Source organism: Melospiza melodia, chromosome 8 (assembly GCF_035770615.1).
Source record: "Melospiza melodia melodia isolate bMelMel2 chromosome 8, bMelMel2.pri, whole genome shotgun sequence".
Taxonomy (NCBI): Eukaryota; Metazoa; Chordata; class Aves; order Passeriformes; family Passerellidae; genus Melospiza; species Melospiza melodia.
Genome location: NC_086201.1, coordinates 9944510 through 9957405, shown reverse-complemented (window position 1 = coordinate 9957405; position 12896 = coordinate 9944510). Strand labels below are relative to the sequence as shown.

The following is a 12896-nucleotide window of genomic DNA, read 5'->3' as shown; positions in this document are numbered from 1 at the left end:
CTGAAAAGTAATTTATTGGAATTTATTCTAGGCAGCTGAAGACTGTAGTATGAATATATTCAGCTGAAGACCTCCAGCAAGGCAGGCTCCTTAAACTAATACAGCATGGCAAATGGTCCCTGTCCTGAAGAGATTGTACTCTAAATAGTTTTCTTATCTCACAAGTCTTTCTTTGAGATATTAGTACTTGATTAGAATCTGGCTACCTGTTTGTGCAGGGTAAGTGCTCTCTAAGGCACCCTCTCTGCAGCAGGCTCTGCAACTGAAAGTAGAAATGATGAGCAGGCAGCTTTCTGTCTTGCAACAGTTTAAACATCATTAAATAATAGCTTTTGACAAGCAGGTTTAGAAATCAGGTGCTAATTTTCTGCAAAAAGTCAGAGCAATGTGGAGTTATCACTGTGCTGGGGGAATCAAATTGTGGAGATGAGACTAAAGACCCACAGATCTTGTGCAGGTTAGTACCATTCATCACATTAAAGAAAAAAATTTGCAAGCAGAATTACTTCTGCAAGAATGTCATCAACACTCTTGAAATAGAGTTGGATTTTCTCAAAATGGTAAAAACTGTCCATTTGTATGTTTCCTGCACTACAATTGAAAATGGGCATCCACTTTAGCACTTTCATATTTCAGACAGGAGTTTACATGCCTATGTGATTAATGAAGTTGGAAAATTGTCTTTATAATAAAGAGCATTGTTTGGAGTTTTGTATTATTGGTGTAAGAGTGGTTACCTGTTGATCTGTTTTGAACATAAGAATTCTGTGATTATTCTTCTTCCTTTCCTCCCTTTCCATCCCTCTTTCCCATCCGTTTCATACTTGAAAATGTACTAAGTTTGTAGGAAATTTGGTTTGGTTACAAGGATTGTGGATAGTGCTGGTAGTGAATAACTGCTCATTCAGGGAAAGAATCAGAAAGCATTCCCAGGCTGGGAATGATCCTCAGGATCAGTGACCATTCTCCTTTGTCCACCAGAAAAATCTAGGGAATCATTGCCATTTTTTCTTCTACTGAAAATCTGCTATGAAGTCTCCAGAGGCAGGACAGTGGGAGTTTGGGGTGTTTTGGAGCATTTTTTTACACACACACACTTAGGCATCATGTGCTGATGGGTGTGGGTGGCATTACTGCTCCCTGCACTGCTTCTCTGCACCTCACAGGCTGGAGAGGCTGCAAACCTTCAGCAGACAGACTCCAGTCTGTATTGACAGTTCCTGGTTCCCTCCCTGGAATATCTGTTTTAATGCAGGCTGAACTTCTCGTCATGGTGGTATATAATCAAGGGTGCCAAGGTATCACACTGCCTTTGCTCTACAGCTAGAGTTTGATTTTGCATCTGTTTGTGTCTAAGACTTCAGGTTCATAAACAAAATACTTCAGTCTTCTAGGACATTCCTGTTCTGCTTACTGAAACAGGTTTTATCAGTAAGTATTAATTTACTATTTTACATCAAATTAGGTAAGCTGGCAGGTTGGCAGTGGTGAGGGGAGTTGGAATGAAGCTGGTGCTGTCTATGCCTTGCTGTGGTTGCAATGGATGGTGGTGGTGTATTTATTTGTTTATATCAGAAAAGACAGATTGCACTTACCTGTTACTTGTCCTCTCTTGGGGCTCTCCATGTGTCTGTATGGCTCCTGCATATCTTTGTCAAGTGTTTGAAGAAATCCCTAGGAATATGTGTTCAGGTTTACAGGGATCAGTGATTTGGCAGAAGTTCCTGAAGTATCCTCTAAAGCTTTGCAAGAAAAAAAGGAAAAATAACACAAAACACAAAGCCCTTTCTATTAGTTGCTTTCTGATTTGCTTCCTTGTCTCAACTCTTGTTCCAAAAGGCGGTAGCACCCCCAACAAAGCTTCTTTTACAGCCTTTTTTTGGGCATTAGTTATGAAAGGATCAGATGTCTGACCTTTCAGCAGTAGGTAAAAGGAGAATAAAAATATCTGTATTCCTGACAGTGTTTGGAAGTGCCTGGTCTCTCCTGTTTTCCTTTGCACTGGCTATTGTATGCAGTGTGCTCTGGATGTGCCAGTAATATTAAGGCAGAGGACCAAGCTTGTTGTCTCTGAGTGCTTCTGTCTGGCACTGTGTTGAGACTGTTCACGTTAGCAAACTCTCAACATACATCCATCCAGTGTGCCTCCTCTGAAGTATATTCCTGTCCTTGTTCCAGCCCAGAAACCTAGTTATAAGCTTTATAGAGCTGTTTTCCACTGAATATATAGGAGATGGATCTTATTATCAGAAAGAGTGTTTTAAGATGTTAAATAGGTAGAACGCAGTGAAAATGCTCCTGTGTGTTTGTGCACTGGGAATATTTCTTTGGAGTCTTAACAGTTTTGCAATTTCTACATTATACCCAAACCTCTTTTTCTGAGGATTAATACTACTATATCCCTTGAAAAGTTATGCTGAAAGCTGCACAGATTTGACTTGACATGTCCTTTTATTCTTTCTCCTCTCTCCTTGTGAGGAAAAAGAAGAGATGTGTCTGCAAGGGAATGCTGTGGTGTTGTTGGGCTCCATGCATTGCCAGTGACCAAGCTAGATAGCTGCCTTGGACTTCTGAGACGGGAGGAGCACAGGGTGGGGGGAAAGCCTGACTGCAGATTGAAAAAGGTCCTGCAGCAGCATTTGGAAGATCAGTTGTGAGGGGAAAGGGCCCCAATGATAACAGTGCACATGCTGAGTCACAAGGACCTTCCTGACCAGGAGTAATTGCAAGGCATTTTTCTGGACATGACACTTTTCTGGAAGTTAAACTTTTTTAAGAAGCCTCTAAAAATTAAGGCACCCAAATTTAAAAGTAGCTGGTAATGCTAAGGCACAGGACTCTGCTTGTTGACTTTGGCTGCGTTCAATATGTTGAAAGCAGAATCCATTGTATGTACACATAAAGAGCTTCTATACAGATGTATTTGATTCTGTTTCCAATTGTGTGAAAGTATGTATGCTTTTTAGTGAATATTTGAATTACACGTGTTTGGAAAATTAGAGATTAAACTGTAATCTAGACACTTGCATTGCATGTAAATTACATTATAGTCAATTTAATATGACCTTTCTTATAGCCTTTATATTGTACTATCTCTAGTCTTTTATGTTAATCATTCCTTGCTTTGCTCTGAAGCACCAAACACCAGCAACACAAGCCAAGTCTCACTGTGGCTGCCCACAATATTAATTATCATGATGTGCTTTTATTCTTGCAGTGAAGATGTTTGCAAAAGAGGATTCACTGTCATTATCGATATGCGGGGATCCAAATGGGATTTGATCAAGCCTCTCCTAAAAACCCTTCAAGAAGCCTTTCCTGCTGAGATTCATGTTGCCCTGATTATAAAACCTGATAATTTTTGGCAGAAGCAGAAAACAAACTTCGGCAGTTCCAAGTTCATCTTTGAGGTGAGAGCCGCGTAGAAATGAATTGTAAAGCATCATTTCTGATAAGAACTTTTCTTCAGGTAAAAACCCCCCGTGACTGAAAGCAAAAAATACATCTGAGTGCAGGAGTGGGCTGATGCCCTGGCATCAGGTTGTTTTCTGAGCACACTGTTGAAATGAATTGCATATTTCATCCCGGAAGTTCACATAGTTTATTTTGCTGAGGGTTTTTTTCCTGTGGTAATGATTTTTGGTGATGTTGCATTAAGTCTTTCCTTTGTTTCTCATAGGAAAAAAAACCAAAAAAACTACAACACTAAATCCATCAAAATACTAAAGATACAGTTTTCTAGATGCAAATGTATGAGTTTGTTAATTTACCTCTACCCAACTTTCACTAGTGGTTTTTTTTTTGCTAAAAGATATTTGCTAAATTTTCCCCTCTTTCATTCCATTTAGATTTACATTTCAGGGATAGCATTAGCAACTTTTATGAAGGATAAGGTGCTTCAGGCATGTCCTTTGAGAAGTAACCAGTATATAACTGCATAATTAAGGTGAATTTTACTTACTTTTTTGTTGATGAAGACAAACCAGCTGTCTTCTCTGTAGCACTTCAGTTTGCTGTGAATTTCAGCTTCTTGCCCAAAAAGAAGCTGAAATTCAGGTGCACAAAGTGCTCATATATCAATCATGCCACACTATGACTTAGTCATTGTGTTGTTTTTTAATAATTCACTGAGAAACACTTATATTGTTGGCTGTTTTACCAATCCATTAATTTCAGAGACACAGAGATTTTGTATCTCTGGAACACAGAAGAGAATTTGGCTATAGCTCTTAACATTTACTGCAATGGAAGACTGTATTTTAGTATATATTTAAGTTTTGTGGAAGTCAGTGTGATATAAGTGTGTCCTTATTTTCAACCTGTTCTTGCAAGGACCCATGAATTGCTGTGGGGAATTAGATTGGTGTTACTCATTAACACAATTTTTCATTATTATCACATTTTAAGTGCTTGTAAATTTTCACCCCTGATTTACAAAATCCAGTAAACTCATAAATTTTGCTTTGATTAAATAAGTCTTTGCACTCCTTGGTACCTTTGAGGACAGATAAAATAACAGAGTTCAAGTATGTATTTTAGAAGATTTGTTTGGTTTTAAAATTAATAAATACCTTGTGGAGGCTTGACATATATTTTTTTTATATGGAGTTGTTGTGATGATAGCAAAGAGTAAACTGTGACCAAGTTATGCTTCATGTTTACAGCTCTGAGTCTGTATTGTTTAAAAAGCTCTGGATTCATTTGCTGGAATGCATTAAGGGTATTTTCATTTGGTGTGTGTTATCAGAGCCTTTGAGCCTTAGTCTGTCTGCAGGGTTGTTCACATGGGTGTCCAATGGTTCACAAATTTTTGGGCTGGAGGAGGAGAGTCAGTGCTTTCACTGTGTATTGGACCATCTGCAGACACTCAGAAACATAGAATGGTTTGAGTCCTTCAATTCCATGATTCAAACAAAGATTTCCCAAGCTGTGGTCCACACTGCAATATACACACCACCATCAAGGAACTTCTATTGAAAGGATTCTTTCAAGGCCAGATTTCTCTTTTGAGCTAAAGAAATTTTATGTGTGTGCCAGGGCACTGTGGGACCCTTAGTGGACTCTGATGAGCTGGATTTTGGGGAGTGAGATTCTGGCACAGTGTTTCTGTGCCACAGTCCAGAGTGAAGCATGTACATAGATCTTCACACAGAGAGAGAAAGAAAAGTGTTTGTTTGATGTATGTGGATTCCAAAGTTTTCTGTCACTTTGAGGAATGGACCAGGCAGCTTATTTAGCATTAATTCAGAGGTGCCTTCAAGACTATTTTCCTTCTCCTGACGAAGGAGGCTAAACAGTAGACGGCACTTTTAAAATTGATTTCAAAAAGAAGGATGAGCAATGCCTAGGAAACTGTAAGCACCTACCTGCCTCACTAAAACTCTTTTCATTAGAGTTTGAAGAACTATATAAAAAATCAAACCTGAAAAAGGAAATTTCTGCTGAATTTGAGAAATGAAAAGCCTTTCTACTGTCTCATAATGTCAAATTCTCTGCATGATTACAGTAATGTTTCCATTAGCCTGACAGACTGCAGGGGGATGCCATAGTGTTAGCCATGAAGAGAAGTATTTCCCTGACAGGTAGTTAAACTCTAAACTGAATTATCTTCAAGGTCTCAGTGTCCAGGTCAGGAGGTATAAAAATTTGAAAATGCTTTGAAGCAGCATACTTACCGTCCCAATGTTTGTTTGCTCCTCCCACTGTGCTCCCTTTTCCTCAAAACAAGGAATATTGCAAGAGCATTTTAAAATAATCTTTTTTCTGAGTTTAAGTTCAATACAATCTCAATTTTAATACATTGCAGAATGCCTGATATTTTTGGATGGATACAAATTGGAAGAAAAAGCCTATTGTTAACCTTTAACCAGTGGCTAGCCTACTGTTTTGGACGTAATTTAGGATTATGGTCAGGATTTTAGGTGTTTTTCTTTGTAGATGACTTCTGCAAGAGTGCTGTGATTATTGGGTGCCTCCATTTCTGAAAAGCACAAGCTCTGACATTCTTTAGAGGCCTGATATTTAGGGGATAGATGTGCAGTCACTGATGAAGAGAAAAGCCTTTAAGGGCTGCCAGCTTGGGTGTTAACATGAGAGCACTGAAAATCTCTAGTTACATATGAAACCCTATGCTCCTAATTTCAGAAAGAAGTATTTTGTCTTAAACAAATGGGAAAAGCTATCAGTTGCCATGTCCTTAAACTGTAACCTTCTTTCCAGACACTCAGTGCTTTTCTCTATCACCAATTACAGAGTCTGAATGAATTAAAACCATTTCTCATTGATTGTGTATGATTCGTGAGCAGTACTTTCTATTGGCAATAAATTCTAGTTGTTAATACTTCAATGGCATTTCACTTTCACATTGATTTTCGCTTAATTACATTAGCAATTGCTAATATCAAAGAGTGGCAAAAAGCCAACTAGAATAATTTGGAATAAGAAACTCAGCTGTTAAGGCAGTTTTGTTAAGGCAGTTTGCAATACCTGCTTCAGTTCAAATACCTGAAACTTTTTTTTCTGTGTAGCTGCTAGCTGGGGTGTAACACAAGTAGCAGAGTGCCTGACATGCCATGTACCCATTTAGTGAACAACCATGTCCAGATGTCCAAAAGCTGCAGTAAGAAGTCTTCAGCATCCAACTGGGCTGAAATGTGTGATGAAATCTGTGGCAGAAACTTTTTCACTACATGTTTTTGATAGTTAGGCCAGATGAAAAAGATAGGCATTATTCCAGTATATATCACATCTTTTAATAAGTAAGTAAGTAAGTAACTAACTAACTAACTAACTTAATAAATGCCATTAGAAGCAAAGTTTTCTGTCCAATTAATGTATCAAAATTATACACAGTCCTTGACATCCTTTACAATATTCCTTCAATTATGTATTGATGAGGAAAATACTCACTCCCTGCTGTTTATGGGTTGTGCTGTTAATTCTGATTGGATGGTCCCTGATTTAAATGCTGTCCTTTTCCCTTCCTTAGACAAGTATGGTGTCTGTGGAAGGCCTGGCAAAGCTCGTGGATCCTTCTCAACTGACAGATGAGTTTGAAGGGTCCTTGGATTACAACCACGATGAATGGATAGAGCTGCGTGTCTCCTTGGAAGAGTTTTTCAACAGTGCCATCCATCTATTATCGAGGCTGGAGGATCTCCAGGAAATGTTGGCTAGGAAAGAGTTTCCAGTTGACGTTGAGGGCTCAAGAAGGCTGATTGATGAGCACACACAGCTTAAGAAAAAAGTGATTAAAGCTCCTGTGGAAGAACTGGATCGTGAGGGCCAGAGGTTATTACAATGCATAAGATCCAGCGATGGTTTCTCTGGTAGGAACTGCATTCCTGGAAGTGCAGATTTTCAAAGTCTTGTGCCAAAGATCACCAGCCTTTTAGACAAGCTGCATTCTACCCGGCAACACTTGCATCAGATGTGGCATGTCCGCAAGTTGAAACTGGACCAGTGCTTTCAACTCCGGCTTTTTGAGCAAGATGCAGAGAAGGTAGGGAGCAATCTGTTCCTTTTCTCATGCTTTAAATAAGACTCTGTTGCAAGGATGACCGGTTTTTCTGTAAGTGCTAACATGAGGTGTTCATCACCAGTATAAATTTCATGTTGCCAGCAGATACACTTCATGTGACTTGTAAACCAAATTCCCCCAGCAAACTGTTGTATGTAGCAGGCATAGTAATATCCAAGAGTAATTTTTCTGTGTTGCTTTTGGTGAAAGTTAATCTGCTTTTCTGTCATATAATGAGTATATTTGGTAGACATTAGCACAAGAATCTGGCTTTTTTTTCCAAGCTTCTTTTACTAAACTTATGAATATATTTATCTACTTGTCACAGCACTGAAATAAGAATGTTTTTGTGGTTTGATTCACTATGATTATTGTTTGCACTTCTTGGAGTCTGTGGGCAATTTCAAGCATGAGTTTCAGGAAATTTACTTTAGAAAACTATGTAGCACTAAAGCCTTGGCTTTCTTAATGCAGAAGTGCTTGGCACCTTGTTAGGTGATTTTGTGAGAAGTCTTTGTTGGCACAAATAAAATTCCAGGCCACAGAGGTGGGGTATTCTCAGTGGAAGGTACTGAGCTCTCAGATTTGTGTCTATCTAGTCTGTATATCCATCAAAAGCACCAATCTCTGAATCTTCTCTAGTTAATGTATTACCCAGTTGTTTCACTAATGTGTCTGCCTGGACCCACCCAGGAGGAGTTGCAGAAGAAAAGCAGACTCAGGAGCAGGGGGATCTCATGAGGGTGGTTTTTTTTAATCAGCTACTAGTTAGAGTTATTTTAAAACATCACTGAGAAGCACATTGCTGAAACAAACTTAATCTTCAGTAGTGCAGAACAAGATACTTGACATCGGTTTTGAATGCATTTACTAAATATTTCTAAGACTTGCTAGGATTGAAAAAGCTCCATCATTGTACAATCAATCCTCCTGTTGGGAAAACCTTGAATTCAGATGAGTCCCTCTGAAATAAGAGTCACTGCAGAACCACTCAGGGATGCATAAGAGCAGAGTTTTAATTCTAAATGCTACAATAGTAACATTCTCCCTGTTCCTTCTGCATCATATGCTATAAGGAGGACTTTCACTTCTGTTCTTCCCAGCAGTGGCTGTACTTTGGTCAGTGCATCACTTTGGATTTTCAATTTCTTTGGGATTATTCAGATGACCACTGCTTATTAATATAATTTTATAATTTATTATTATTATTCAATAATATTATTTGTGAATTATTATTATTTAGAAAGTATTTATTATAATTATTAATGTTAAAAGCTGAAATGCCCTCAGATCAGTTCAAGTTCAAGTTTGAGAAGTCCTTGTTTCCAAGCACTCTTCTGTGGCATTGAAGGAAGTCTCCAGGGAGTTTCCCTTCTACCTCCTGCAAAGGCATGAAAGGATGGTGTGATATAAGTCTAGGCAATGCAACAGCAAAGCTCTTTGCATGAGTTATTCCTGAGATTGATATGTGTAAGGACTAGGCAAGTCAGAAAATACATGAAACTTTTGAGATGAAGGAAGAAGCAGTGAGAATGTGATTTCTGCCTTTGTAAAACAGGCTGTCTTGAGCAATTCCAGTTTGACAAAACCAGGATTCTGCTCTTCTCTTCTTCGTTTGCCTCACATTAACTAAATACACAATCAGCTTCTCCCTGCTCAGGCTCTGCTTGCCTTTTCTTGACTTCTACATTTTCTTAAAGAATCTTCTTTCTTTCTTGTTTTATATTCCCAAATCCGTGCTTTTAATCTTCTCAGTTTTTGAGTCCCTAAAATTCTTCCTGGAAGGGTTTCAGACCCTTTAACCTCACATTTCACATGTGTAGACTGATGTAAAACATTGATGTGCTTTTCCTCTGGAGCTGCCTTTCTCAGGCCTCTTTGATGAAGTCTCACCATCTCAGACTGGAAAGTACTTGTTTCATAAAATGTCCAGAGCTAAATCCAGCCTGAGTGCTGTCTCCACTATAGAAATAGCCACCAATGTGTCTGTGTACTGAATTTTAGAGTTTCCTGGGACCTTCAATTTCTCAGTTGCATTCTACTCAGGTATGGTAGCAGAGCCCAGTTACTCTTCATCTCCTGGAGGGAGACACAGCTCGTTTTGTATAACCTGGACATGTAATTTAGTTCTAATCAAACGATAACTCCAATAACCTGTAAAAGCTCAAACTCCAAGATAAAATTCTGAACATAAACAAGGTTTCAGGGTATTTTAAAATATCTCTCTATATTCATTGGATGATATTTCAGGAAACCTGTTCTAAAATGGACAAGGACTTTCATTTTCTGGACATATCTGATTTCAAAAATTTCAGGTGTCCTCATTGCCTGAAAAGTTCTTAAAAATGGGATGGGGGGGGGGGAAGGGACACAAGGACTCAAACACACAGTATTTTAAGGAAGGTTAATTTTTGAAACCTTTGGTATTGCAGTACCCCAGATTTTAAAAGCAAATCAATTAACTTTCTTCCTCCTAGAGATCCTCTGTATTAGAACATTTAGAAATAGCAGACACTGCCTGGACGCACAAAATATTTAAATTACAGGCATTACAACTTACAGAAGTCTGTATAGTTGTGTGCTGAATAACTCATATTATTGCCAAAATAAACAGAAGGGGTGCCAGTCAGAGCCTGGGCTTCTCCCACTCGAATCAGTGAGAGAGAGCAGGGCTTTCTGTAGAGAAACTTTGTCCCCATTCAGGCCTTTAGGGTTTTACTTTCCTGTGCTGGGGCCAAGGGAAAGGAAAAGTGGGGCTATCACATAGGCACACGCAGTGCAGTGAGATTGAATCTCCAGATGGAGACTGGAAGCTCCTTGAAGCTCAAGTCAGCAGGCAGGTCAGCCATGTGGGGAGCTTTGGCAGAGGGGCGTGAGGAAGTTCACATGCTGTGCAGTGCTGACTGTAATGATCTGCTGATAAATAACACATTTCAGCTGCTGGCGAAGCCCTGACCCTCACTGTTCAACAAATTTATTCCTCGCCAGCTAATGGAGAAATACATATGTACAGATATATATAATTTTGAAGCTAGAACTGAGGCTTTACTGTGTTTTACTGGGTAACAGGGAAAATATTTTTAGTCACCAGTAACGTTAAAAAATGCATCCCTGTCTAAATTGAATATTGTTTGAAACAAAAACCCCACAATCAACGTAGATCCAAGTATTGGAACTATCTGAGAAATTATAATTGGTTGGTGGAAATCTGGACAGGGAGAAGAATTCAGGCAAGAGTCCACATGTTTTACACTTGAATAAATACCAAAAAAAGACAAAAAATTATACTTACACTCTGTACTTTCCAGCTTTTCTGGAAATCATTTGTAACTGGCACCCAATTTGACTCTTGTAGGAATTTCCACATCATTTTCTGTTGATTCCACACCAATTTTACTACCCCAACATGGATGTGAATGAAAACCATCTATCATGATGTAATCAGCGTTGTCCATATTAAGTATAAACAATACAGTCACCAGCTGGACAGAGATGAGGGTCTGCACTGTAAGCTGCTCACAGCAGAGAGAGGAGCTGCTCTAACACTGTGGGGGTCAGCCCCAACAGGGTGCAGAGGGGGCTTGGCATGTTCTCTCTGTCCTCACCTCCCCTTCTGCTTCCTGACTTCCCACACAGTCCACTACACAAAGGAGAACTCCAAAAGAAGGAGTTAGAAAATGCCACAAGTGAATTTCATTGGAAGCTTGTGGTGGAAGAAACATTTTATTTGGATCAGGCCGGCTTTGTAGAAAGTCTAGTGGCAAACCACAGGCCACATCTAGTCTTCAAGGAGCAGTGAAGTAGCAGGCTTACAGTTAAAACCATCAGCCCTGTGTAAACCAAGGTTTCCCTTTGAAAAACACAGCTCTGCCAGTGATTTTCCCTGTGGAGCAGGCAATGGGAAGCTGTGCAGGCTGCTGGGGCTGCCCTGGTGCTGCTGCTGTGCAGGGAGAGGGAGCAGAAAGTGTGGATAACTTGCAGCTCCTGCTCCCACAGCAGCTGTAGCTCCCATTTCCCAGGTGATGTGACCAGCCTGGAACAACAGAAAGAGTTCAGTGAGTGGAAGAGTGATGGGAATGTGATTAATAATGCAAAGGTCATAGACAGGAGACAGGTTTGGAGGGGGGTATAAGCAAATGGTTAAGAGGAATAGGGTGCAGTAACAGCTGCAGCAGTTCTCCTGCATCCTGTTCCCTGTGCAGGTGTGGGCCGTGAGCCCCCATGGCACTGAGCAGACACTGCCTTCCTCCCTTCCCACACCCACCTCTGGCCCCTTCCTCAGACAGGTCTGCTTGAATAAGGGAACTGATATGTTATTCTACTGAGAGGGTGCTATTAAACTCGGGCCCCACTGAGTGAAATAAATAATGTGACATTTGGTTTCTCAAGGAAGAAAGTCACAGATGTGTCAGATATGTCGACTCCTGTCCACTGTAGAGTTGCAATTCCTAATGAAAGTATTGGGAAGACTCCTATTAGTTGTCAGCAGAAGCACATTATACCCATTAACTAAAAGTGTGCCCATTCTGAAGTGCCAGATGAAATTTAGGAGTTCCTAATTTAGAACATCAGTTGACACCAGGCAGAGTTAGTCTAGAAAAATACAGAGAAGCTCTAGCTCAACAGCAAAGTCAGTGGGAGAGAGGAATATCCAAGAATAAATAATCCAAGTATTTGAACCATGCTCATACTGGTTTTGGAGTGTTACACCTGCCAAGGGTTCATGTTTCTCAGAAGGAAGGAATGTTCTGCAAGCTACTCTTTGTCTAAACAGATGCAAGATGGCTTTGGTGGATAATAGAATGCAAAATGTGGAAATGCAGTATGTGATTTAGGTGGGAAAAGATGGCTTTAAAGAGGAAACATTGATATCATGATGTTTGAGAGAAAGGAAACTATCAGTACATTTGTGATTATATGACATCCACTTCAACTGTTTTGTACATTACTTCCCCACATTGCATTTGAAAATTCTAATGCTGTATGTTCTGCAATAAAATGCATTACAAAACTGATGATATGATCCTTCTTGCTAATAGGAGGCAGTTTATTTTCTTACAGTCCATTAAGTAGAGCAATTGTAGATGCCCTTTTAGTCAAGGGAAGCATTTCCTAGAAATGGGTCCTAGCTGACTTTCTGGAAAAGCAGTATAAGAAAGATTAAAAACCAACTTTGCTTCCTTTTACATTCCACATCACCTCTAAGTTTTTGTCTTTTAGCAGTGTCAAAAGAACCTTGAAGTGATGCATAAAGCAAATTTATAGAATTTTCCTTTTTGCAACATGCCATATTAACCCTCAAGGACTTGCATAATTCCACCAGGCACAGCACCTGGGACAGGCTTCTCTGACTGAGATAAAATCCACTTAGTGAAGG

At 39.6% G+C, this 12896-nt stretch overlaps 1 protein-coding gene across 12 annotated transcripts in view; it reads left to right on the top strand.

The window, feature by feature from the left end:
- The window catches only part of KALRN (kalirin RhoGEF kinase), a 465384-nt gene that overhangs the window by 184351 nt on the left and 268137 nt on the right, over positions 1-12896 (top strand). For all 12 annotated transcript variants that reach the window (XM_063161744.1, XM_063161745.1, XM_063161743.1 and 9 more), the window contains exons 4-5: positions 3218-3410; positions 6989-7501. In XM_063161744.1, the coding sequence (XP_063017814.1) occupies positions 3218-3410; positions 6989-7501 (706 nt within the window). The remainder of the gene's footprint in view (positions 1-3217; positions 3411-6988; positions 7502-12896) is intronic.